General features: G+C 46.2%; 2 protein-coding genes across 2 annotated transcripts in view; one reads left to right on the forward strand and one right to left on the reverse strand.

The window, feature by feature from the left end:
• Positions 1-3012, reverse strand: part of ORC2 (origin recognition complex subunit 2) — a 91446-nt gene extending 88434 nt beyond the window's left edge. Inside the window, 2 exon segments of the mRNA XM_029606219.1 lie at positions 779-871; positions 2951-3012. Of these exon segments, the coding sequence (XP_029462079.1) occupies positions 779-857 (79 nt within the window). The 5' untranslated portion in view covers positions 858-871; positions 2951-3012.
• Positions 3013-3211: 199 nt separating this feature from the next.
• Positions 3212-27752, forward strand: part of C6H9orf64 (chromosome 6 C9orf64 homolog) — a 53803-nt gene continuing 29262 nt past the window's right edge. The window contains exons 1-4 of the mRNA XM_029606220.1: positions 3212-3272; positions 14705-14868; positions 21524-21598; positions 26147-26493. Coding sequence (XP_029462080.1) covers positions 26157-26493 — 337 coding nt within the window. The 5' untranslated portion in view covers positions 3212-3272; positions 14705-14868; positions 21524-21598; positions 26147-26156. The remainder of the gene's footprint in view (positions 3273-14704; positions 14869-21523; positions 21599-26146; positions 26494-27752) is intronic.

A 27752-nucleotide genomic window follows, 5' to 3' on the forward strand; every position in this document is an offset into this window, starting at 1 on the left:
GTGATGTCCACTTTGCTCCGTCTCCATCTGCTGATAGAGGTGCATAACCCACTGGTTCTGAATTTATCTGACTGGATGATAAGAAATGAGTTTTATCCCAGTAGTGAGGCTCATACCAAAGAAAAAAAAAAATGAACATCTTACTAAGCCAGAAAACCTATTGGGATCTTATCAAATTTACAGGGTCAGAAAGCAGTTTAAAAAAACTTTAGAAAGCTGGTCTGATGATCTGGAAGACAACTGCACAAATGTCCTGGATTTAGTAACTCCAGGTTTCTGGTTCCAAAAAGAGAGATCAAGTACATTGGATGTGCGACTGATCTTTACCTCAGGAGAGTATGGCTGTATGCTGCTCACTAGGTTCATTTAAAGATGTAACACGTTCAGCTTCAAAGGAGACCTTGTAAACTAAGAAACAACCCAGCAGCCTTGCAGAAAGAAAAGAAAGGGAAAGACTGGCAATACTCAGTGAATGATGAAAGCTCTGATTAATTTATGAGCCTTGATCAGATTTTCTCTTAAGCAGACAAAATACAAAACAGAGAACCTGCAGAAATCAAAGTAACATGTCTGCTTGATGCTGGTATTGCTTATAAAACATGCCCAAGACCAGAGATTACCTTTAACCCTCTCGCCATTTAATTGAAATGTCAAAATTTTAAAAAAAACAAAAAAACTTCTTCTCTAAGACTGAGCTAAATCAATTTCTGTCTTGATAAAATGTACAATACAGGGCCTAAGTCTAAGAATGTATCCTGCAAGACTAACCCATCGGTACCTTCTTGTTTATCGATGATATGATCTAGAACATCTTCATCAGCCACAAACTGAACCTGCAAGGCAGTCGCTTCCAGCATTTTCTGAGAAGTTCCTAATCGTGGTAAAAAAAAAAATTAAAAAAAAAAAAAAAAAAGGTAATTCATCTCAGCAAAGCAAGCAATCCAAACATTTCAAGAATCTGATTTTTAATGGCAACATTAGTAATTAATAATATTTTGTTGAATTATACTATATGACCATTTATTTATTTTATTTAGATTTTTTATATACCGGCATTCATGACCAGGTCACATCATGCTGGTTTACATAGAAACAAGAGGTGCATCGAACAGTAGAACTAAACTGGTGCAAGGGGGAGCAGTTACAAAAAACAGGGGTATAGAACTGGGAGAGGAAGAAAAGAAGAACGGGGAGGAGTAAAAGAACTGTATGGGGATAAGATAAATAACTTAGTGATTATTTACAGAACCAAATGGAAGCATTGTTAAAGGAATTGATAAACCATAGATGCATAATTACTAATTCAAACATTAGAAAATAATTATGAGAAAGGAATAAAGGGAGATGAGAAAAAAAAACCTCAATGTGCAATAATCCAAATATTACAACTTCACAGAGAATTTTCTTGTGTCCCATGAGACACATAACCTTTGTTTCCTTATATAGACTGTGCTGTTTCTTCACTGACCTGCTGAAGGAAGCATAACTCTTAAAAACTAGTCACAGATGTATGAAGGTGTTCTAATAAAAAGGGGTCACCTGCAACTTGTCCAAAAGAAAATTTTTAAAAAATCCAAAAAGTCAAATGGTAAAAAGCTAAATCAAAGTCCATCAAAAGATCTTTAATGCAAGAGAGAGACAAAAGGTATTCATAGAAATGCCACATCCCCAGGTGGAATCAGGATTAGGAGACCAATGTCTAATCATACCACAAAAAACACTTGCAAAAAGCTTATAGATATTCCTTTATAACAAACATTATAAACAAATATTAAATAGTGAAGATATTTAGACTATTTTTTCAACTTTCTCAGATATGCATATTAATTTTGTTTGGCTTTAAAGAGCAATATAAAACCCTAGAAAGATGCTGTTAAACAATATGAAACATCAGAAGTGCACTCCAGACCAAGTTCATTAAATGGTGACTCTTCCTCGCCACTCTGTTTCAAGCATCCTTAGCAAAACAGAGCCATTTTGGATGGCTGTAACAGTCTACAGATTTCATCTGGAGGGTTGTTGTGCAGTTTTCTTAGCTCTTCTTTTTTATTGTTTGAACAATATTAGTTGCTTTTGCAGCTGTGTGCGTGTGTATCTCCTCTAAGCATCTATTACTTAGCTCACACTTATAAGTGACTACTTTAAAATTACAGTCAAATAACTTTGGATTCAGTTTTTCGCCATTGACCTTTTGCACACTGCAGATGTGTGTGTGTGAACAGTAGAAGGTAGGCTCCTTTAGTTTTGGATGGAATTTTTTGTATTCCATTGAAAAATGGTTTTTCCAGCATGATTTTAATATGAAGTAACAACATTCTCCGTGATAGACTCCTGAAACCCCAGAGCAATTTAAGTAGTAGGTACACCCATCTGCTCATTCGAGGTGATCTATTTTTCCAGTCCTTCATACTTTTCCCATTACTATGTCTGTGGCCTTTGTACAAGAAACTTGATTGTACCATTCTTTCCTCTCATGGGACAGCTATCAATTACATGCGCCCTCACTGCTATCTATGTACCTCTTGGAATTTCTCCATCAACCTGATAAAAGTCATCAGATATGCCCAACACTAAAATTCTGCCCCAAGTCTCCAGAGCTAGAGGGTCCTTGGCATGCCCTGACAGGCACAAACACATTACAGATTTCAGGGTTTTAAGTCCCACTCCTAGCTGAGTCAATTGCTCTGAATATGAACCTTACGCTGCCTGTACCAGCCAAATCAAGAAAAGCTGCCCACCAGTCCTGTCAACTTCTACCTTAGGAAAATCACTAGGTCTAGTGAACAGTCTCCAGATTGGGTAAAAACATATACATATAAACACACACATATCTATATTTACATTTATTAGATTTATAGACCGCCTAATACAGAATGGTCTAGGCGGCTGACAATAAAAAGAAAACATAAAATCACATTAAAAAGCACAAAAGAATGGAGAAATGACTTACCAGATAATTTCTTTCCTTAATGTAGACCAGCGCTTCTCAACCAGTGCGCCGCGCGCTGCCGGTCTCTCCCGCTGCTCTTCCTGCGCTGCTGCCGTTGCCGCCGGGCTATCAGCACATTCAAGCCCACTGGGAACGGCAGCAGTGCTAGAGGAAGCAGTGTGGCACCTGCGGCTGGGCTTTTGCTTCTTCCCGCGCCCCCCCCCCCCCCTGACCCGGAACAGGAAGTGGTGCTCGGGGAGGAGAAAGAGCCGTGCCGCGTGGGAAAATAGCAGCAGAGGCGGCAGCAGCAGCAGCATCGGCCCCCGAGCAATGGAAGCAGCCGGTAATCGGGAAAGGAGAGAGCAGCTTGAGCCTCCCGCGGCCGATGGGATTCTTCTTTCTTGGCCTGCGGGGGCTGGAGGAGGAGGAGGAGGCTGCTGCAGCTACCGGGGGGGGGGGGGAAGTGAGTGAGAGAAAGAGAGAGAAGCAGCCAGCCTGCCTGCCTGCCTGCCTGCGTGTAAGTGAGAGCATGTGTGTGATTGAGAGAAACTGGTCAGAGAGCTGATGTGTATGTGTGTGTGTGTGTGTATGTGAGAGACAATGAAAGTGACTGCTCAGGGAGATAACTGATGTGTATGTGAGACGTTAATCAGGGAGGTGACTGAGGTGTGTGTATGTGAGAAAAAGCATGGAAGTGAGAAATCTGGGAATGTGAGAAAGCATGGGAGTAAGAAGCCTGGTGTTGTGGGGGTGTGTGTGAAAGAAAGCATAGGAGTGGGAAGCCTGATTATGTGAGAGAGAGCATGGGAGTGGGAAGCCAGTGTGTGTGTGCATACATGAGACAGAGACTGGTTGGTAAGGTGACTGTGTGTGTGAAAGAAAGAGACTGGTGTGTGTGAATGTGAGAGAAAGAATGTGATTCAGGGAATGAGAAGCCTGTGCACATGGAGAGCGAGCATGAAAATGAGAGAGATACGTGTGTGTGTGTGTGTGTGTGTGTGTGTGTGTGTGTGTAACAGAGAGAAAGTGATTATGGGAATGAGAAGCCTGTGCATGTGAAGAGAGTGAGCATGGGAGAAACCTGGATGTGTGTGAGACACAGCATGGGAGGGAGAAGCCTGTATATCTGAAAGAGAACATGGGAGTGGGAAGTCTGTGTGTATGCATGAGAGAGATCAGGTGACTGGTGTGTGTTTGTGTGTGTCTATGAGAGAAAGAAAGTGATTATGAGAATGAGAACAAGCATAGGAGTGAGAGACTGGTGAGTGTGTGTGAGACAGAGAAAGTGATTATGAGAGTGAGAAGCCCATATATGTAAGTAGAACACAGGAATGGGAAGCCTGTGTGTGCGTATGGCATGAAAGAAACTGTTCAGGAAGGTGACGTGTGCGTGTGTGTGTGTGTGTCAAAGACTGTTTGGGAGATGATTGGTGTGAGAGAGACAGAAACTGGTCATGGGGGCATGACTGGTATGGTGTGTGTGTGTGAGAGACATGAGCCCTAAGGAAGAGGACCATGAGTATAGGGCTTAGCCACTACTGCTGCTTCTGGTGTGGGCTACGGCCTGCATGGAAGAGGAGTAGGAGAGCTGCTGGGGGGGGGGGGGGGGGGGGGTAAGTAAAGGTGGCTTTTTAAGTTTATTTTTCTTGATTGTCTGCCATTTTAATTATTTAATATTATGTGATGTGTCTGCTTTTTTGAAATATTTTATTGGTGTTTGGAGAATTTGTAATAGTTTTTATGAGTTTTTAATTGTTGGATGTGATTCTGTTCATAGCTGTTTTGAAACATTTATTCTGCTTATTAGTATAGTTTTACAATTATTTCTGTGTGGGGATCTATAGCTGCTTGCTAGTTCAGTTTTCCTAATAAGAGGTGTATTGGTTTTTAGGGCCTGATTTAATATTTGTAGTGTTGCCTTTTCATAGATAGGGTTGCTCCTTTTGAGTGTATTCCATAATACAGGTGTAACTGTGTGCGGATTAGTTTATGTGCATTACTACAGATCCTGGGAGTATGTTAGGTTGGTTCTTTGTCTGTTACCGAGATGAGATATTTTATTAGCATGTAAGCGTTTGTATCAGTCTTATTTGTTGTGTTTTCTCAAGAGGACATGCATTGGTGGTAAACTGCTGTCTTTTCATAAGTAGGGCTATTGAGCATGGAAGTAGAAGGAGTTTGAGTTGCTGTTACTGATCTTTTTTGTAGGGTGAGTTGTGTGGGGAATGTCATAATTCTGCTTTACATCCATTATTGTGGGTCCGGGGGGTTCCTGTGGATGCAAACTGTACTTTTACATCTAGCTCCGTGACGATCATGGGTCAGTGTGTCATGCATGTGAGAACCATCTGTCAGGTGTATCCCGCCAGAAAAAAGGTTGAGAACCACTGATTTAGAGAATATTGTGGTTTCTGATCACACTGTCATATCACTCTGTCTTTCCTGGGGAGACTCCCCTATGCCAAGCCCTTCCTGGAGATTTAATTTGGGGTTCCTTGATAATGACAACATCTTGAAAAAATATCTGTGTGAAGAATATTTTACTTATAACTTATGGGACTCCTAGCCTACAGATGTCTGGTGAGATGCTTTTAAAGCTACCATCAGAGGTGTCAATTAATTTTGCAGCAAGGAAAGCCAAGGAGAGAAATAAGGAATTTGTATCATTGGAGAATGAAATCTGAGCTTTTGAAGCACGTTATATACAATCTATGCAATGAGTTGCTGTTGCAACTTCAGAAAATGAAGGTGCCGTATTATTTAGTTGACAATCATGGTTTTATACTGAAAATAATAAACCTGGCAGTCTTTTAGCTCAGTATTTAAAAGATAAGAAAAATAAAGGGGTTAATGCTATCACTTGTTCAGATGGATTTACTTTATTTAGGGATCAAGATATATTACGTCAGTTTAAAGATTATTATTTTCAGTTGCATGCATCCGGAACCTTTGCATCCCATGACCAACTGAGTTGGTTTTTGGACCCTCTAGATCATTCTCTTTCTGAGGGAGATCGTAGTTTTCTAAAACTGGATATTACTGTAGAGAAAATAACCAGATATCAAGTGTCTGTCACCTAACAAGTCTTTGGGTTAAGATGGTTTCTGTGGAGTTCTATCTGGCCTTTGCCAAGGAATTAACTCCAAAGCTTCAAGTCTTAATGGACTTTTGAAAGTTGGCTGTGCGAATAGATCTTTTAGTGAGGCTTGAACCATCATACTGGAAAAAAATGGGCAGAGATCCATTATTAGTACAAAACTACTGCCCTATCTCTCTTACAAATGTGAACTGCAAAGATCTTAGCAGGGAGATTAGTAAAGGTAATTGATTCTATGATGCATATGGATCAAAATGGCTTCATGCCTGGGAGAATAATGACTGACCATGCCAAGCCTTTTGTAATGTTCTCTTTTATAGCAAATCAGCTTGTTGATCTCATGTTGACCTGATTACTGGACGCAGAAAAGGCTTTTGACAGGGTAGGGTTAGAGTAGTTGGATTTGGTTCTAAACTCATTAATATGGTCAAATTGTGTTATAATTTCCCTAAGGCTAGGCTGTTTGTGAATAGGTTATGTTGAGATAGGATTCAGTTGCAAAAGGGAATTAGACAATTTTGACTGCTTTCTCCATTATTATTTAATTTGGCTTTAGAATCCCTTCCTATTGCCATTCGACAGGCTAGGGAAGTTAAAGGTGTTAAATATTTTCAGGTAGAATGTAAATTATCCCTTTATGCAGATTATATGATAGCATTTAAATCCATTTTCCTAGAGTGTAGCAGATGGCCTCAGGACCAATGGGTATAGTGTACTCTTGTTAGCAGTTGGAGACGGATCAGATTTCAATCTGACGTCAACCCCTAGTACATATACCCCTGCAGGAAGTGCAGCTCTTCAGTATTTTCCGTCTCCATAGCAGTTGGACTATCTGCATGCTCTCGCAGCGTTAGAACCTAAACCAAAGAAGAAAACAAAAATTTAAAGGAGAAACCTACCTGAAGACGAGCCCCGCTCTCCTGCAGTGATACCCTCTGGTCCCTCCCCCAGCTGAGATTCGAAGTGATTTCCTTGTCCCTCGGAGGTGAGCCTCAGTCCGGCGACCGAATCGCGGCGAGGACCTAGCCCCCGATCCTCGGGTGCGGCGAGAGGCAGTGAGTGCACCCTCGAGCGCGGCGGTGAAGATATTTGCCCTCTCCCCCCACAGCCAGAGACTGCCCGGGACGAAACCGGGAAGCGCCGAAGACAAGTTAAGGTAGAAATCTTCAGCTTTGAACCGGTCTCAGAGGAACGAGGAGGAGCACAGGTCACCGGGACCAGTGCCATCGGGTTGATCCGCCCTAGCAGGGCCAGACCCCGGCTATTCCAAGGGTCTACCCACGTGGAGACCCTCCGAGGTGGTCGCCATATTGCCTGTGTGCTCGCCGTCGCCATCTTGGCCCTGTTCGCCGCTCCGTTCGCCGCTCAGCCCGGGCGCACAAATCTAGCTAGGCGCACAAAGTACGTGCACATAAACTTACATGCACATAATCCTTGTGCGCATAAGTTGCACGCACAAGGGCCGTGCACACAAGTATACGCGCGACCTGCACACCTACCGAGCTGTGTGCATAACTACGACGTGGACGCACAACTGCGCGCACAACCCACACGCACGTCTTAGGCGCACCGGAGCGCATAAAAGTTTATGCGCCGACAGCCATGGCACCACCAGAAACAGGGATAAAGGCTCAAGGCCTCTGCCCAACATGCCACATTATAGCCGCACAAAGCGAGGAGGCCAACGCCCTGTGCACTCAGTGCGAGGAGGCCCTGGGAGATCGAGTCCAGGGCCAGTCCCACCCAGGGCCGAGTAATAGCTCCTCAGGGGGTACCCCGGATCTAGCAAATCACAGTGGGACACCCCCACAGACGGGGACCCCCAGGGAACCAGCGCCCCTCAGCTTGGATCCAGCGTCTATCTCATGGGTGGAGTTCTTCAAAGGGATTCACGCCTTTGTTCAAATGCAAACTGAACCACGCGCTGATCAGCCACATTCTCCACCAGAGGACCTTTATGCCCCAGGCCCTTCAAGACCTAGGTAAAGGCTTCCACTACCCAGAAGCCCCACCTATGGGGACACGGACAACTCTGAAGAGGAAGCCGAGCCCCTAGAAGAGGGGGAACTCCCCCCGGGGACAGAGCCTCACTGAACCATGAGACACTTCTTCACAAAGGACGAGCTCCCGGACCTGGTCACCCATTTCCGGAGGGAGCTCGCTATCCCGGGCCCAGGTACTTCGGGGGAGCCTAAGCCAAATCCCCTGCTGGAGGGTTTTCGCCAGACCTCCCGCCATTTCCCTCTATTACAAGCCGTACAACAGCTAATTGACCTGGAATGGAATGCTCCAGAGTCCACATTCATAGAAATGACGGCAGAAGAAGACCAAATGTCCCATCCAGTCTGCCCAGCAAGCTTTCGCACTTTTCTTTTTTCTCTCACATACTTATCTGTTTCTCTTGGCTCTTAGTAACCTTTTTTTAATTCTATTTCCCTTCCACCCCCTCCATTAATGTAGAGAGCAGTGTTGGAACTGCATCTAAGTGAAATAGCTTAATTTAGTTAGGGGTATTAACCACCGCAATAAGCAAGCTACACCCATGCTTATCTGTTTATTCAGACTGTGTAATTCAGTCCTTGTTGATTGTTGCCTGAATATAGATCAACCTTTCTTCATTCTCCCCTGCCGTTGAAGCAGAGAGCTATGCTGGCTTTGCATTGAAGTGAAATATCAGACTTGCTCCCCTGCCGTTGAAGCAGAGGGCTATGCTGAATATGCGTGAATTGTCAAATTTCCTCCCCTGCCGTTGAAGCAGAGAGCTATGCTGGATTTGCATTGAAAGTGAAGTATCAGGTATTTTTTGGTTTGGGGTAGTAACCGCCGTAACAAGCCAGCTACTCCCCTGCTTTTATGTGGTTGCATATTCTTTTTTCCACATTTCCTCTTGCCGTTGAAGCATAGATCAATGTTGGAGTCGCATTATTGAATAAGGATATTCATCTCCAGGTAGTAGCCATCATTCCCTCAAGCCACCCAAAGGGGGACGAGCTTTGGCAGCCATGTACCCCCTGGATCCGGTAACCAAGGACCTTCTTTCATGCCCAAGAGTTGATGCCATGGTCTGCATGGTCTCGAAGTGTTTCAGTTCTTGATAGTAAGATATTACTCTAAGTTAATTTTGCTGCCTGCTGCATAAGTTGAAAAAAAGAAAAAAAAAGCAAAAAAAAACCCCACCCCCCATACCAAATCGCTCTCCAGCTTGTAAACTGTTTAAGTCTCTCTGTTTTGAAATTAGCTGGCATAAATAAGTTGTTCAAACAAAAATTGGGGCATAAAGACTGTTTTTTAAAACAATTGACCAAAAGCAAGGAGCTGTCCAGAAGTGCCCTGCTTAACCCAGCTTGTCCCAGGCTTAACTGTTTGACACCCTCCCACCCTGCCCCTCTACCCACCCACCCCTGGGGCTTGTTTTCTAATAAAGACTGCCTAAAGTACCATTGGCGGCGGGATAAATAAGTGCATTGGTAAAAGTCAAGAAAATACAATTCACAAATTACCATGATGAGGACTATCCAATGTAACTGCTGTGGAGCCTTTATTCTGAGGGAAAGCATCTGGACACTTAGAGCTTGCCCAATTTGTGCACAACTCTCTTCCTTGAAAAAGGAGCTGACTGAGATTAAAGATCAATTAGCTTCAATTAAAAGTAATACACCCACATTGCATTACTCAGAACATAATTCCCCAATATCACAAAAAAACCAAGAGTCAAGAAAAGGAGATTCATTAGGCTCAGGTAGGACCCACAGTCACCCATTCTTGACAGATGGGCAGCCAACAGGTACACCCCCCCACTCAAACAGGTCATTAAGTTCTTTAAAATCCAGGAATACAGTGGGCTCAGGTAGAATTAGACCTGTGATGAGGAGACACACAATGTACCAAATGCAAAAAGAACAAGCCATCTCTATATTAAAAACTGAAGAAGTTCTTCAGAAAAACATTGAAGTGTTACCAGAAATGAGAGAAAAAACAATGCATGCAGTATTTCAAGATTCATAACCAAAAGAAAAATCTAATTCAGATGAATAACTCTGTCAACAGTGGCACAACTAAAAAAAGAGAGAGTGAAGTGAATAGCAAATCTCAACTAATATCTTATAAGGAGTCCAGGAAAAGCAATAACCTTAAAGAGAGTACCTGGAAGGCTATGTCCACAAATGCTCATAGTTTGGGAAATAAAATCCCAGATCTGCAGGCCCTAATGGCTGAGGCAGAATTGGACATTGTTGCTATCACAGAGACATGGTTCACAGAATCTCATGATTGGGATACAACAATACCAGGCTATAACTTGTTAAGGAAGGACAGAGAGGATAGAAAAGGGGGAGGTGTGGCTCTTTATGTCAGAAACAACATCCAAGCATCTGAGCTACAAGGAAGTTGGGGTAAGGAAGAAGCTCTATGGGTCGACCTAAAAAAAGATGACGGAGCGTCCATTTATATTGGAGTGGTTTACAGGCCTCCAAACCAAAAGGAAGAACTGGACAGAGACCTGGTTGAAGACATCCATAAGATAGGTAAGAAGGGAGAAGTGGTGATCGTGGGTGACTTTAATATGCCAGATGTAGACTGGAAAATCCCATCTGCAGAAACTAAAAATAGCAGAGCGATAGTGGATGCCATGCAAGTATCTTTGTTCAAACAAATGGTGTTGGAACCCACCAGAGAAGGAGCTATACTCGACTTAGTGCTCACTAATGCAGATAATGTCTCAGATGTCCAGGTGGGTGCCCACCTCAGCAGCAGTGATCATCAAACAGTATGGTTTAATATCACTAAAAGAATAGGGAAAAGAACCACAAAGACCCAAGTTTTACAGTTCAAAAACACAGACTTTGAGGAAATGGGGAAGTACCTGGAGGAAGAACTTAAAGGATGGGAGAACGAGAGAGATGTGGATCAGCAGTGGACCAATCTAAAAGGAGCAATCGCCAAGGCAACTGCTCTATACGTTAGAAATGTAAAGAAAAGCAAAAGAAAATTGAAACCTATCTGGTTCTCAAAGGAGGTGGCTGACAAAATTAAAGCTAAAAGAACAGCATTCAAGACATATAAAAGATCCCAAAGGGAGGAACACAAAGAAGAATATTTGTATCAACTGAGGGAGACGAAGAAATTAATCAAGTTGGCAAAAAGTCAAGCAGAAGAGAGGATTGCCAAGGAGATAAAAAATGGTGACAAAACATTTTTCAGATACATCAGTGAAAAGAGAAAGATCCAAAGTGGTATAGTGAAATTGAAAGGTGCTAATGATCAATGTGTGGAGGGAGACGAAGAAATGGCAGAAATATTAAACGAATACTTCAGCTCTGTGTTCACTAAAGAAGACCCTGGAGAAGGACCATCTCTACACAACAAAAAACTGGTGGGAAGTGGAATAGATGAAAATCCTTTTACAGTAGAAAATGTGTGGGAAGAGCTAAAGAACCTGAAAGTGGACAAAGCCATGGGGCCTGATGGGATTCATCCAAGGATATTGAGGGAGCTCAGAGATGTTCTGGTGGCTCCGCTGTGTGACCTGTTCAAAAGATCCCTAGAAACAGGAGTGGTGCTGAGTGATTGGAGAAGAGCGGTGGTGGTCCCGCTTCACAAGAGTGGGAACAGGGAGGAGGCTGGCAACTACAGACCGGTCAGCCTCACTTCGGTGGTGGGAAAAGTAATGGAGTCACTGCTGAAAGAGAGAATAGTGAACTATCTACAGTCCGGAGAATTGATGGACCAGAGGCAACATGGATTCACCAGGGGAAGATCCTGTCAGACAAATCTGATTGACATTTTTGACTGGGTAACCAAGGAATTGGATCGAGGAAGAGCGCTCGATATCATATACTTGGATTTCAGCAAAGCTTTTGACACGGTTCCGCACAGGAGACTGGTGAATAAAACGAGAAGCTTGGGAGTGAGTGCCGAGGTGGTGACCTGGATTGCAAATTGGTTGACGGACAGAAGACAATGTGTGATGGTAAATGGATCCTTCTCTGAAGAGAGAGCGGTTTTAAGTGGTGTACCGCAAGGATCGGTGTTGGGACCGGTCCTGTTCAATATCTTTGTGAGCGACATTGCGGACGGGATAGAAGGCAAGGTTTGTCTTTTCGCGGATGACACTAAGATCTGCAACAGAGTGGACACGCCGGAAGGAGTGGAGAGAATGAGACGGGATCTAAGGAAACTGGAAGAGTGGTCGAAGATATGGCAGCTGAGATTCAATGCCAAGAAGTGCAAAGTCATGCATATGGGGAGTGGAAACCCGAATGAACTGTATTCGATGGGGGGGGAAAGGCTGATGTGCACGGAGCAGGAGAGGGACCTTGGGGTGATAGTGTCTAATGATATGAAGTCTGCGAAACAATGCGACAAGGCGATAGCAAAAGCCAGAAGAATGCTGGGCTGCATAGAGAGAGGAATATCGAGTAAGAAAAGGGAAGTGATTATTCCCTTGTACAGGTCCTTGGTGAGGCCTCACCTGGAATACTGTGTTCAGTTCTGGAGACCGTATCTACAAAAAGACAAAGACAAGATGGAAGCGGTACAGAGAAGGGCGACCAGGAAGGTGGAGGATCTTCATCGGATGACGTACGAGGAGAGATTGAAGAATCTAAATATGTACACCCTGGAGGAAAGGAGGAGCAGAGGTGATATGATACAGACCTTCAGATACTTGAAAGGTTTTAATGATCCAAAGACAACGACAAACCTTTTCCGTAGGAAAAAAATCAGCAGAACCAGGGGTCACGATTTGAAGCTCCAGGGAGAAAGATTCAGAACCAATGTTAGGAAGTATTTCTTCACAGAGAGGGTGGTGGATGCCTGGAATGCCCTTCCGGAGGATGTGGTGAAGACCAGAACTGTGAAGGACTTCAAAGGGGCGTGGGATAAACACTGTGGATCCATAAAGTCAAGAGGCCGCCAATGAAGAGTGGGTGACTCGCCAGAATGATGGCTACTGCCTGGAGACAATACCCTTATTCAATAAACGTACACATGCTTACTGTGACTCCAACATCATTCTAGCTTCAACAGCAAGAGGAAATGTGGAATAAAGGATCTGCACTCACAAAGGGGGAGTAGCTGGCTTGTTACGGCGGTTACTACCCCAAACCAAATAAGCCTGTTACTTCAATTTCTATGCAAATACAGCAGAGCTCTCTGCTTCAACGGCAGGGGAGAAGAAAAAAGGGTTCACACTCACAAAGCAGGGAGTAGCTGGCTTGTTACGGCGGTTACTACCCCAAACCAAATGTGCCTGATACTTCACTTTCGATGCATATCCAGCATAGCTCCCTGCTTCAACGGCAGGGGAGAAGAAAAACAACCAATAAGGGCTGTATAACATAGTCTGAGTAAAACAAATAAGCATGGGTGTAGCTTGCTTATTGCGGCGGTTACTACCCCTACTACCCCTAACTTATCAGCTAGATATTCACTTGGATGCAGCTCCATCACTGCTTTCTACATTAATGGTGGGGGTGGAAGGGAAATAGAACCAAGAGCTAAGAGAAACAGATAAGTATGAGAGAAAAAAGTGTGTGAAGCTTGCTGGGCAGACTGGATGGGCCATTTGGTCTTCTTCTGCCGTCATTTCTATGTTTCTATGTTTCTATATCATCCCAGTGGAGGGAGGAGCAGCGCTCAAAGATACACATGACTGGCGTCTGGAATCCATCCTTAAACAGTCATTTGACGTAGCCGCTATGTCCCTACAAATTGCGGCCTGCTGCACCGTGGTGACACGTGCCTGCTTATCTCAGGAACAACACCCCGGGAGAAGGCTCCACTCCATGGTTAGGGTAGCTTGCACGGGGATAGGTGGAATTACTCGCGGAGCCAGCACATGAGCAGCAGCCCTATGCAACCGTGTTAAGAATGAGATCGATGGTGTATGTTTGCGAATAAAGTTCCCTAAATTTGAAAAAGTAGGGCTGTCATGTAGTGTTGTCAAGTCAACGGTTGTTTGTCACTAGATCTGGCGACTTTGAACTCAATGGAAATTTTTAGAACTGGGAACAGGAGAGGGAGCAAATTTCTACAAATCTAACGACTCTCTCACAGCTCTAAAACATCCATCCCTGCTAAAACAACAAGAGTGTTGGCAGAAGGAAAGTGCAAGAGAGTGAGACCTCCTCTGGCTAGAGTGCCGCGGGAATGTTCAAGAGAGAGTGACCGCTGGCTGGAGTGCCCCCGGGAATGTACAAGAGAGTGAGACCTGCCGGGGACTGAAGGAGGAAGCACTTAAGCAGTCCTGTAGTCCGGCGCCCGCAACCCCCTCTCGTTATGCCACTGCCTATTCCACTCCTACCACTCGAGATTCTAATGTCATCACGGCCAAGCTTTCTGTGCTAGAAGAAGAACAAATCAGCCAGCAACAACAAAAAAAAAAGAAAAGAAAAAGTAGGAGCTGCAGCAACCTTATTATCATCGTATAAGAAACTGACAGCAGAAGACAAGGAGAGGGCTATGGTTTATTTTCAGTAATTTTTTTTTTTTTTAGCTATGTTGCTGGTAGTGAGGGGAAGTTTTCTGCTATGTTAGGAGAATGTACAGAAAAGCAGTATTTTTTGCTTTTCTGTACAACTTTTGGGAGTGCTCAGCAATTAACGCCTGCTCTAGGCAGGCGTTACATTTTGAGTGTAAAAATATGCATTTTAGATGCTTTTTTTTTTTTTGCATTTCAGGTGATTCCCTAATAGCCTCATCAACATGCATTTGCATATGAGCGTTATTAGTTTTGCCGTGTGTTGGATGCAGACTAGACAGCGCTGGAGGACGTTGCCAAGTCACTGGAGGAGCAGAGGAAGCTTCCCTTTATACTTCCCCTGCTCAGGCTGATCAGGGACAGGTGAGTCTAGTTAAAGGGATTCGGTCCCTTTAAATCTGTGAAGGGGGCACGGCCTCGCGCCTAAGGATGGCGGTGGCCATCTTGGATTTTCCCCCGCGGAGGAGAGATGCCGCTGGACGCTGCGAGGGGGGAGCAGGCCAGCTCCCCCTGCAGCGAACAGCACCGGGAGCCCTCCCCCGGGGCTCCCGCGGCGAAGGAACGCTATGGCCAAGGTAGGGGTCTGCCCCGGCCGCAGAACACAACATATGGCCAATCAAAAACTCTGAACAGCATATGACCAGCAAAGAGGCAATCTTGTAGTCTCTGATGCACCAAAAAAAAAAAGTCTTAAAATATCAGAACGATTCTTCAAAAATCAAATCTTCACTTGTATGCATGCAAATCTTTGGGATCCTCAACATTTTTTGTAAGATTTATTGTAACTCTCATCCTAGCTGGGTAATAGAAGCCATATCGAGCCTTCAGGTCCTTTAATTACCCTCTCGTTGCCAGAAACAGTTTGCACTGTTGAACAGTTCCTTTTATTAGGTCAGGAAAAATCATAATCATAATCATTTTCTGTTCAGATCACAAAGGGTCCCTCAGATGAGCTCTTTGCAGTATTTCCAAGGTATGGCGAAACTGAAGCAAGCATAAGATGAAAGGCCTAGGAAATTTAGCATCCCTAGGCAGCAATGAAGGAGAGCAGTGAGCTCGCTCTGTTTCAAATGGTACATCAAACTACCCTCTGTATTCTCCAGAACACAGAGGACTCAGATATTATTGGGACAACACCTGTTCTTAATATCCCCTAATTCCCTGTACGTACCAGGATCAGTCCAGACTGCTGGGTTATGCCTCCCGTCCAGCAGATGGAGTCAGAGAGAAACTGAAAAGGCACCACTGATATACCCTGGTGCGCCCCCTGTGATCCTCCAGTATATCTCTGACTCCAGCAGATGAGAGAGCATAACCTTGCGGTCCTGATCTCCTGTAAATTGAATTGTGAAGGGATTTCCCTATCAGGTTTGACAATATAGAGGAGAAATCCTGTGACTAGATCAATTAGTGATTTGTACCTAATTTGGTAATAATAAGTGGAGCCATAGCAGGCCAGGCAGGGCACTGCCCTACAGCCTTTTCCCGGGGTTTTTTTCAGTCTTACCCAGTGAGAGGAGGGGAGGATTAATCGGTGGGCCGGTCACTCTCCCTATCCGCCTCCTGAGAAGTTTCATTCCTCGGAGAAGAAAGTTTAGTCGGGTGTGCTACACCCCCTGCAGGCTCCACCAGCCACTTGTCTGTGAGGTACTTTAGCTGCCGGTGGCAGCGCTATTAAAAAAAAAAAAAAATAAATAAAAAAATTTAAAAACGAGGTAATTGTGTCCACTGCCTGCGTTCCTCACTGTGGTCTCCGGAAGGGGTGGCTTGTCACCCAGCCCTTACTCGCGCCGTTTTTCGCGCCATTTTTTGGTGTTAAAAAAAAAAAAAAAAAAAAACCATGCCCCGAGGCACTGTTTGTACGGCATGTGGGGAGCCGGGCCGTCTGCTCTCCCGCGAGGGCCTTTGCTCCCGGTGCCTTCCCGGGGGTGAGGGTTCCTCGCGGGGGTCAGCCACGGCCGGGAGCTCCCCTTCCCCGCGGCGTGGGGCATGGCCAGCGTCGGCCAAATCTCGGCAGTCCGCGCTGCCGATACCGGGGGCGGCGGCCATTTTAGAAAATTTGGCGGCCATTTTAAATGACTCAGATCGCGATGCGGTTTCGTCGGAAGAAGGGGATGACTCCCCCACCCTGTCCCCACCGGATCTTAGCCCCCGCGGGTTACCAGGGCCTGTTAATTTGCCACCTGTGGGAGCAAAAGGAGGTTCTTTGAAGAGGCCTCATCCCTTTTCCTCACAATTTGTACTTTTGCTCCACAAGGCTTATATGGAGGCCGAAGCGGAATGGGAGCAGGGTACTCCTGCCCCAGATAAACGGGGGAGACTTTCTACTGGTCTCTTTGGCTTGGGGGATGCAGCCCCGGCTCCTCCTCAACCTCCGCAGCAGGCTGCTCCAGCTCCTTCGGCTCCCCCTCCAAAACCTCCTCAGCATGTAGCTCCGGCCCCCCTTTCACAGGATCCGTCCACGCCGGATCCTGATATGGATGTAGGGGGTACGGACCCGGTTGAGGGGGATGATCCTCAGATACTCCGCTTATTTCATAAGGAAGAACTGGATCCCTTGATTGCCCATGTTCTTCGGGAACTAAAGATTCCAGTACCCCAGGTTGACTCCAATTCCCAGCCAGGGGATTTTGAATTAGACGGGCTCCGCACGCCTGCGCATGCCTTTCCTTTTCATAATAAACTGTTTCAGCTTGTATCCCGGGAATGGGATAATCCGGAGGCAACTCTTAGGGTCAGCCGCGCTATGGATAAGCTTTACCCTCTCCCTGCGGATTCCTTGGAGCTCCTTAGGGTGCCAAGGGTGGATTCGGCGGTCACTACCATGGCTAAACATACCACCATTCCCGTAACAGGGGGTACGGCCCTTAAGGATCTTCAGGATCGGAAGCTGGAGACGTTGCTTAAGCGCATCTTTGAGGTTTCGGCTTTGGGAGTACGGGTGGCCGTTTGCAGCTGCATGGTACAAAGGGCTACCCTTCGTTGGGTTGCCTCCGGATGAAGCAGAGCAAGCAAACCGTATAGAATCCGTGGTGGCTTACGCCGCGGATGCCTTTTATGACCTCCTCCGCACTTCGGCACGGTCTATGTCTTCGGCTGTGTCGGCACGGAGGTTACTCTGGCTGCGTCATTGGGCGGCGGACTCTTCCTCCAAGGCCCAACTCGGTTCCTTTCCCTTTCGGGGCAAGTTGTTATTTGGCACCGAGTTAGAAGACCTTATCCGATCTTTGGGGGAGAATAAAGTGTTTAAGTTGCCAGAGGACAAGCCTAGATTTTTTCGCCCTTCGGGTACCTTCCGCGGACGGTTTTGCGGGCAACGCCGTTTTCGCTTGGGAAGGGGGTCCTCTTTTGCTACCCGACAGCCGTCTCCGCGTTCCCAGTCATGGACTCCTTCCTTTCGTGGTAGAAGGCCGGCACGCGCAGGGGCGTCTCATACCTTCGCCACCTCTAAGGCGGCTCAATGAAGGGACGCCGGTCCATTCCTCCGTCCCGGAGGTAGGAGGACGACTCTCTTACTTTCGGGAGGAATGGGCCACAATTACCTCAGACCAATGGGTCCTCGACATTATATCTCACGGCTACGCCCTAGATTTTGCAAGGCCCCTGCGCGATTTGTTCCTTATCTCTCCCAGCGGTTCTCAGGTAAAGCAACAGTGAATTGCTCAGACCCTGGAGCGATTGCAGGCGCTGGGTGCAATAGTGCCTGTGCCGCCCGCCGAGCAACACACGGGCCGTTATTCCATCTATTTCATCGTTCCCAAGAAGGAGGGCACATTTCGGCCGATTCTGGATCTCAAGCGAGTCAACAGGGCGTTGCGCATACCGCGGTTTCGGATGGAGACCCTGCGCTCGGTCATAGCGGCGGTACACAAAGGCGAGTATTTGGCTTCCTTAGATCTCACGGAGGCTTACTTGCACATAGGGATACAAGAGTTCCATCAAAGATTTCTGCGCTTTATGGTCCTGGGATCTCACTTCCAGTTTTGTGCTCTTCCGTTCGGTCTGGCGACAGCTCCGAGGGTGTTCACCAAGGTAATGGTGGTGGTGGCGGCGAGTCTTCGGAGAGACGGAGTGTTGGTACACCCGTATTTGGACGATTGGCTCATCCGAGCAAAATCGCGACGTCTCTGCGAAGATGCGATTCAGGCAGTCCTTCACCGGCTCCACTCCTTGGGGTGGGTGGTCAATTACACCAAGAGCCATCTGATCCCCTCCCAGAATTTGGAATTTCTGGGCGCCTCATTCGATACGAAAGTGGGAAAGGTTTCTCTCCCACAGGCAAAGATGGAGCGTCTGATGGCGCACGTTCGCCGTCTCCTCGCCCTTCCCCTGCCTGTGGTATGGGATTACTTACAGGTTCTTGGATATATGGCATCCACACTGGATTTGGTTCCGTGGTCATTTGCGCATATGCGGCCGCTACAGAGGGCGCTTCTGTCTCGTTGGGACCCCAAATCGGAAGAGTTTCAGATACCTTTGCCACTCTTACCCCCAGCGAGGACCAGTCTACAATGGTGGTTGGATCCGGTCCACTTGCTCCAAGGCACCGATTTGGATCCGCCTCAATGGATCATTGTCACGACCGATGCCAGTCTGACGGGCTGGGGAGCAGTCTGTCAGTCTCAGTCCGCTCAGGGACGTTGGACGCCTCCTCAGACCAAGTGGTCGATCAATCGTTTGGAAACAAGGGCGGTTCGCCTAGCATTACAGCACTTTCTGCCTTTGATTCGGGACAGAGCAGTTCGGGTTCTGTCCGACAACGCAACCACGGTAGCGTATATAAATCGGCAAGGCGGTACACGGAGTCTACCGGTAGCAACCGAAGCCAGCCAGTTGATGGTGTGGGCAGAGCAGCACCTGTCTCGGATTGCGGCGTCCCACATCGCAGGAGTCGACAACGTTCAAGCAGACTATCTCAGCCGGCAACGACTAGACCCGGGAGAGTGGGAACTATCTCCCGAGGCACTCAGACTCATCTGTCGCCGGTGGGGAACTCCCCGGTTGGACCTCATGGCAACTCGTTTGAATGCCAAGGCAGCTCGCTTCTTCAGTCGCAGAAGGGAACACGGGTCGGAGGGCGTAGACGCGCTAGCTCTTCCCTGGCCTGCGCACGTTCTTCTGTATGTGTTTCCACCGTGGCCGTTGGTGGGGAAAATATTGTGTCGCATAGAATCCCACACGGGACCCGTCATTCTCGTAGCTCCGGAGTGGCCGAGGAGGCCGTGGTTCGCCGACCTCATCAATCTAGCGGTGGACGGCCCCTTGCGGCTCGGTCATCTGCCTCAACTCCTTCGGCAGGGTCCAGTATTTTTCGACCAGGCCGATCGCTTTTGTCTAGCGGCTTGGCTTATGAGAGGCGGCAATTGAGAAGGAAAGGATATTCCGAGTCGGTCATTACTACTCTTCTGCAGGCTCGTAAGCCCTCTACCTCGGTTGCTTATGTCAGGGTATGGAAGGTTTTTGACTCCTGGTGTCAGGGTCTGGAAGTGCCGTCGCGGAAGGCTACGGTGTCTCATATTCTGACTTTTTTGCAAGAGGGTCTAAAGAAGGGTTTATCCTATAATTCTCTGCGTGTGCAGGTAGCGGCCTTAGGCTGTTACCGCGGTAAACTTGACGGAGTTTCCATTGCCATGCATCCGGACGTTGCACGATTTTTAAAGGGAGTTAAACATTTGCGACCCCCGGTGCGACCTATCTGTCCTTCTTGGAGTTTAAATTTGGTTCTCCGGGGTCTTTGTACTTTTCCGTTTGAGCCTCTACGAAGGGCAACTCTCAAGGATCTCACTCTCAAAACTGTTTTTCTCGTCGCTATTTGTTCAGCTCGCCGAATCTCGGAACTTCAGGCGTTGTCTTGTAGGGAACCTTTTCTCCGTATTTCTAATTCGGGGGTTTCTCTACGTACCGTTCCTTCGTTTTTGCCTAAGGTAGTTTCCGCCTTTCACGTCAACCAGACGGTGGACCTACCGGCATTTGCGGTGGACGGGGCTGAGGCGTCGCGGCAACCGGAACTTCGCAAGTTGGATGTTCGAAGGACGCTCTTGCGGTACCTGGACGTTACCAACCCCTTTCGGTTGTCTGATCATCTGTTTGTCTTGTGGGGTGGTCCAAAGAAGGGAAATAAAGCTTCAAAAGCTACGATCGCACGCTGGTTGAAAGAGGCGATTGTGTCTACTTACATTTCCCAAGGTCGTGCCGTTCCGGAGGGTCTTAAGGCTCATTCTCTGCGCTCCCAGGCGGCGTCGTGGGCAGAGAGTGGGTTTATTTCCTCGCAGGAAATTTGCCGAGCGGCTACTTGGAAGACATTGCACACCTTTGCGAGACATTACCGTTTGGACGTGTGCGCTCCGACGGTGGACTCATTCGGCAGTGGTGTGCTTCGTGCGGGACTGTCAGGGTCCCACCCCGTTTAGGGCAGCTTGGGTACTTCCCAGCAGTCTGGACTGATCCTGGTACGTACAGGGAAAGGAAAATTAGGACTTACCTGATAATTTTCATTCCTGTAGTACCAAGGATCAGTCCAGACGCCCGCCCATTTCAGTGAAGAGTGTAGAGTCCCGCAACTGTTGTTTTTTCGTGTTTTTCGGGTTCCGTTTTTTACGGGCACTTGCTTGTTTTCATGGTTTCCTCGTTTTTTCCACATGTTCATATACGTTTCATCTTTATATTGAGCTAGTCACAGAATTTGCCATTGTTTTCTAATTTCATACTGCTTTGTTATGGATTATACTGGAGGATCGCAGGGGGCGCACCAGGGTATATCAGTGGTGCCTTTTCAGTTTCTCTCTGACTCCCATCTGCTGGATGGGAGGCATAACCCAGCAGTCTGGACTGATCCTTGGTACTACAGGAATGAAAATTATCAGGTAAGTCCTAATTTTCCTATTGTGACCTCTTCAGCCTGCTGCTGCTGCTGCAAAGTAGAAATCTTTTCAGCTGCCACCGTGGCTTTATTTTGTGGTACTTCCTTTTTTATTTTATTTTTTTCTAAAGCCATTGTGTGTTCCTTAAATTCCACCAGGTCCAGTTGAGTTGCCGACATCGTGGCAGAGTTGCTTTAACCATCTCCTTGACCTGAAGAATCTCAGTCAACAAGGTATGTAGAGAAATATCGCCATCCGCCATCTAGACTGGAGTGTTTAGATCCGAGCTGCGGCATGGACAAGAAGTCCAACTTTGTAGATTTGTGTGTAGCTGTAGGTTATATATTGAATAAGTGCAACAGAACAAAACCAAAATGGATTGAAAACGGGAGATTCAGTAACCTGACAAAAGTCTTGGGAGCTAGTTTCTTATGCTGCCATTTTGCTGGATGCTCATCGGCGTTCCTTAAGTGTATTTCTCTGGCATTGCATTCTCCTCAGGGACAGGCAGGCTGGATACAGACTCAGTGTTCAAATAAAATTTACTGATTGTTTCCAAAAGATCGATCAGTGTCCCACTTATTTTCCACAAATGAAACTACATTTGAACTAGTCGCATAGTCTCTCTGAGGATTAGCTTATATCCTTCTCTCCAAGTCTTGAGGGGGAACTTGCCACTTTTTACTTATCAGTGTACAAGCTCCAAACTGTAGGGGGAATCCTTTTGGGGGAACTTCGAATCACAAAAAGATTCTACCTGAGTCCAAAGCTCTGTCTCTTGCCCACAGCCTGTATCCTGGTCCCTTCGGGGTGGACCTCCAGTTGGAAGTCTCCAGATCTTGATGTTCTGTCCCGCACTGCTTTCAATTCTGTGTGACTTCTCTGAGGGGAAAAGTCATGTTTCCAATCTTGAACAAAGCTCTCACTCTCCTGACTCCAAGGTGTGAAGAGGGGTGGGGAAAAAAACCTTCACTCGAACCAAAAAGGGAAAAATCCAAATGTCTCTAAATCCAAAACTCCCATGTTGGGTAGTGCTGTCACTGCTTTGCTTCGTCTAGGAAGTATTTATTTATTTATAATATTTTATATACCGTTGTTTGGAACATGCTGTCACAACAGTTAGAGGGGTAGGTCACAGATCTCCAGCCATTGCTTTCTGGATTGAGGGGTTTCCCCTGTCCAAAGGGTACAAGGTGATCCCCAGAATGAGAAACAACTAATCAATACCTGACCAAAATCTCCAAAAATCTCTCTTTCTCTCTCTCCCAAAAATTAGGCGGACTCTCTCAGTCAGGTAGTGTACTGATGAAAGATCTCCTCTGGGTTAGAAGGCCCAAAATCAGCAGGATAAAGGAAAAATAGCTTCTAACTCTTCAAGAGCCAAACCAAAATGACCATGCTCTCTAAACCTTTAGCTCCACTTTATGCCCTCAGGATAGCCAATCACAGTCAGCTTGTTGGAGAGACTTAAAAGGAATGGAAAATCCTACTAAGCTATTGTTAGTCCCGATAGTAAGGGATCTAGGGCCAAGTAATAGCTAACCGAAGTGTCAGCCACATATATATAAAGGCTCTTGTTAATGGCCACCTTCCCACTTCTGCACCACTCAGACTTATAAAACCTTACAAAAGACGACTGCCTCCGGGCACCTACACCAGATTACGCTGTATTATGAACATAGTGTTCTGCTGTTGTAAAGTCCTAGAAATTATGTATATGTGCCTTGACTAAAGGCCCGATTGAACAAAAAGGTTTTTAAAGCCTTTTTAAAAGATCTAGTCTCCTGGGCTCCCCCAATCCTTGAGTCCTATTTTTTGCCTGCTCTTCCTCAGGTCACATTATTCCAGATTCCCATGCAGTTCCTAAATCCCCATTCTTCCCCTACTCTCCAACTTGGTCCCTATGCTTTCCATGCTCTTCTTCCCCAGCCCTCGAATTCCATTTTTCCCTGCCCTTGTCCCCTCCCTAACCAATTTTCTGAATCTCAGTTCTGTACCTTCACCAAGGAATTTCTCACATACCTGTGGCCCAGCACCTCTAACTCATGGGCCGATGCAGTAAAGTGCGCTCAGGCCGAGCGCACCGTTAGCCCCCTTGTGGCCTCGCATTTTCGACACGCTATTTTTACCCCTTGTACAGTAAGGGGTAATAGCGCTTGCCCTTGCAGCAGAAACAGGAAGGAAGGGGAGGTCTGGAGTAGAGAGCAGAGGCCTTTCCATGCTTCCTTCTCATGCCCTGCTCCCCCCCCCCCCCAACCTACACACACACACACAACCAGTAGCACTGGAAGACAGGAATGGAGGGAGTTAGGCTGGTGCTGACTGAAGAAGCAAAGAAGAGCCTGTCAGCTTCCTGCTGCATAGAGCAGTGTGCTTTTTCTGTCTGCAGGGGAGTGACTGGAGAGAACACAGACCCACACACAGCAAATCACAGTGGTGAAGAGAGAGGAAGGCCAAAGCAGCACAAGGGGTGGAGTTGTGAGGTGTTACAAAGGGGCCACCGAGCCCCCGTTGTGGCTGTTTAGGGGATGTTATGCTGGGGTTGCTGAGAGAAACAGAATAGGGGGGATGGAGAGACAGACAAACAATGGGCATGGGGGGAAGAGGGAGACATTAGTCAGAGGCTCGTGAGTATAGGGTGGGGGGATTGAGAGAGAAATACTATACTGGTGGAGAGGTTGGGGGGATGAGATGAAGGGGGAACTCCGCTCCAGGTCTCGTGAAACTGTGAGGCTCTTTGGCACTATGTTTTCTTATTCCTTGGCTCCTGGTGTGTGAAAGATTGGCCATTTCTGCCCTAATTAGCTAGAAAATAAGGGGCAGATTTTTCAAAGGGTTACGCGCGTAACTTACACGCATAACTCTGAAAACCTGCCCCTGTGTGCGCCGAGCCCCAGGACGCGCATATGTCCCGGGGCTTTAAAAAATGGGCGGTCCCGAGTCCTCTGGCACAGAGGCCGTGTTGGAGGTTTGTGTGTTGGCAGCTGGCCGGCAGGCGTAAAAACTAAAATAAGGTAGAGGGGGAATTTAGGTAGGGCTGAGGGGTGGGTTAGATAGGGGAAGGGATGGAAAGGTGGGGGGGGAAGCAAAAAAAAGTTCCCTTGGAGGGAACGGCGAAAGCTATCGAGGCTCCGCTAGGGCTCGGCGCATGCAAGGTGCACAAGTGAACACCCCCTTGCGCGCGCCGACCCTGGATTTTATAACCAGCGCGCGCATATGTTACAAAATCGGGTGTACATTTGTGCATGCTGGGTAGCGCGCACAAATATACCCCAAGCGCGTAACTTTAAAAATCTGCCCCTAAATACTTAAATTTATAAACACCTAAAATCAAGGGGCCTGTTTATATTATCCAGTCTGCAGATCTTTGAATTCCATTGCACGATAGGGAGTAAATTTAAAGTTTTGAAGTCTTAAATATGTAGAACTTGTTGGAAGAAAGTTGTACTCTTTGTCTTGTGTAGCGTTTCCAACACATTCATAAGTAGTAAGAACATGTGTAAAATTCAGATTTAATGCTGACATTTTTTAAACTCGTTAAGTAAGTTTCCTTCAGTTGCCCCAGGTTCAGCTACATAATGCTGGTAAACATCCCAAACTACTTCCCACACTGGATCTAAAGTTTGTTCACATGCCTACTTGAAGAGAATCCAAAGTCATTCCTAAGCTAACAACTTAATGCTATCACTTGTCAAATGTATTTTTAAAACCTTGCAAAGGGCACAGAAGAAAGTGTCATCCCTTCTGTGCCGGCACTCTGACCTGTTACTTCTGGGGGAATTATATGCAAGTGGGAAACACAGAATTCCTCTTGTATGAAGAATTTAAAAAAAAAATATTTGTAGCAGTAAGCCTGCAAGGGCCCGGAACGAAGAGGTGGCAACATTCAGGGCCTGTGTGGGCTGAGAAGGAGGGAGGGAGGGCATGAGTGCAATGGGAGCAAGCCTGGGGGGAGTCGAGTGTGAGTGCATTGGAACTGAGTCTGAGATAGAGGAAGGGAAGAGAATGAGCCAGTGGTGTAGCCAAGCCTGGACAGAAGGAGAGGAAGCTGTTTGTTTTATTAACATTTCTTAATCACTTTATGCAAATGCTCAAAGCGATTTACAAAATGACATACATGATGATTAAAAATAATAAAATCATAAAACAATCAAAAATACACATGCAAGATCACAACAGACATAAATCAAAATAACCACATACTAATCAGGAAAAACAATGGAATGGTTACTCAGCTTTTCAAAATGCTACAGGTTTCATGGTACAAGGATAGAACCCTATAATCCAAGAGGCCAACTGGGTATATTCAGGCTCTTATCAGTCAAATGCATGCTTCAGCAGGAAAGCCTTCAAAGCTGAGAGGTAAAGTCTGGGGAGGAGGAGAAAGCGAAGGGGTATTGATGAGGCTGGGGGGAGGGCAGGGAAAAAGGGGGAAATAACTGGAGAGAGAGAGAGCATGGGGAGGGGAAGGGGGTTTGAGCCCGAGTATTTTGCATATTTTTGTTATCTTCAAAAACCAGACTGGCTTTGTTGCAGTTCTCTTACCCTGTTCTATGTAGGTTATTATATTTACATTTTTAAGATAATTTTGTGTTTTGACCATGGCTTTTAATATCTTGTTTATCTGCCCTGACTGCCAACAGACCATTCATATTGTAGTTTTGCCTTGAATCAACGAGAACATAAGTTTAAGAAAGCTGAATGACTGATTCTTAAGTTGCCTGTGGTGATACATGTTAGGAGACATCCCACACAACTTTTTTTTTTTTTTCTTTACTCAGATATAACAAAATGGAAACACCCCTTTCTCCCAGAGAGTCTGGAAAGTTTATTGCAGAAAACAGCCAAGATGTGTTCATTGACCTGGAAGGAGTAAAAAATGTTGCAGAGATGTTGGTTACCAAAGTGGCTAACAAGGAAATCACTCTGGCAGGCTGGAAATCGCTGCATGAGCTAAATCCTCAGGCCATAGACGAAGATGCAGTGAACTGGGTGTTTGTTGCCGATACTCTGAACTTTTCCTTCTGGTCTGAAACAGATGAGCACAAGTGTTTGGTGAAGTACAAGGGGAAAATGTATAGTGGCTACTGGGCTTTATGTGCTGCAATGAACAGAGCCCTTGATGAAGGTTAGTATAGCACATATGTCTCCATAAAACATAATACATAGCTAGAGCTGATTGTCCGTTCAATGCTTGAATGGAACACCACATCAGGTGTTGCAAGAAGTAATGATTTAAAAAAAAAAAATTACTTTTGGCTCTGAGCCAGTATTAATCCTGGTCACTCTCTGTTTCTGCTTATTTGCTTTCAAATAAGATTGGTGACTTCAGGGCAGGTGATCACTTTGGTGAAAGATACTGGAGGGGGCGTAGTATGAGCCATTTCATTCAGATCTATACAAACTGTGATTGGCATTGCAAGGGTAACCCCTGTAGCAAGGAGCCACCTTCCCAGCCCTGGGAAACATTTGTCTGGTTCTCCTCAGCTGAGGTATAGTCTTTGACAGGACATAGACTGGGGACAGGTTTCCCTGTAAAGCCAAACTAGGGAGAAAACGTTCTCAAGAAACACATTGTCCACTTCAATGTCCACACCGTACTTATTCTCCAACAATAAGCTGTTTACTGAAGTAAAAGTCTAGGTAGGAAAAAACAAATGAGCAATAGAGTCCTGAAATCCGTTCAGTAGTCACAGGCTCTTTTTTAGCCATACTTTGCTTTCAAATACTGAGGATATTAAACTTCAGTAGGCAAAATACATCATCTCAAAATCATAATCCATTCTCATTTCCAATTTCATTAAATCCTACATTAATTTTCCCAACCATTTAAGAATCCAGGTTATCACGTTCTGTAGGTATTACACCTTTGCTCCTTTCTGGTAAAAAAAACCCCCCCCCCAGAACCTCAGAGGATCCCAATTCTCTCTCATAGTCCTGTTCCCCAACTCCTCCGCAGGGGCAGATTCTCCATTACTTCTCCCCACAGCTCTTCACATATCTACCTCTTTCTCTCTCTCTTTCTTTAGAACAGATGTCGGTAAACTACAGCCCATGGGCCAAAGCTGGCTCATCGCTACCTTTCTTCCGGCCCGCCTGTTTCTTGTAAAAGTTAAATTATGCACAGCTCGTCGATGCTCTGAGCTGCCTGCCCAAGTGTCACCCTTGATGACGTGCTGAAATGTGCAATGCCAGGCCTTGAGTGACGTCAGGCACGTGGGCAGGCAGATCAGCGCCATATAGTAGCACGCTGGCAGGGTTCCCAGCCAGCGTGCCAGCGAGAAGAGGCCCCACATGGAAGTGGACCTGAAGTTGACCTGCTGGCGGGCTTTTGGCACCCAGCCAGCAAGAAGAAAATGACCTGGAGAGGAGGAGTAGGTCTTATGG

The sequence above is a fragment of the Rhinatrema bivittatum genome, chromosome 6, assembly GCF_901001135.1.
Source record: "Rhinatrema bivittatum chromosome 6, aRhiBiv1.1, whole genome shotgun sequence".
Taxonomy (NCBI): Eukaryota; Metazoa; Chordata; class Amphibia; order Gymnophiona; family Rhinatrematidae; genus Rhinatrema; species Rhinatrema bivittatum.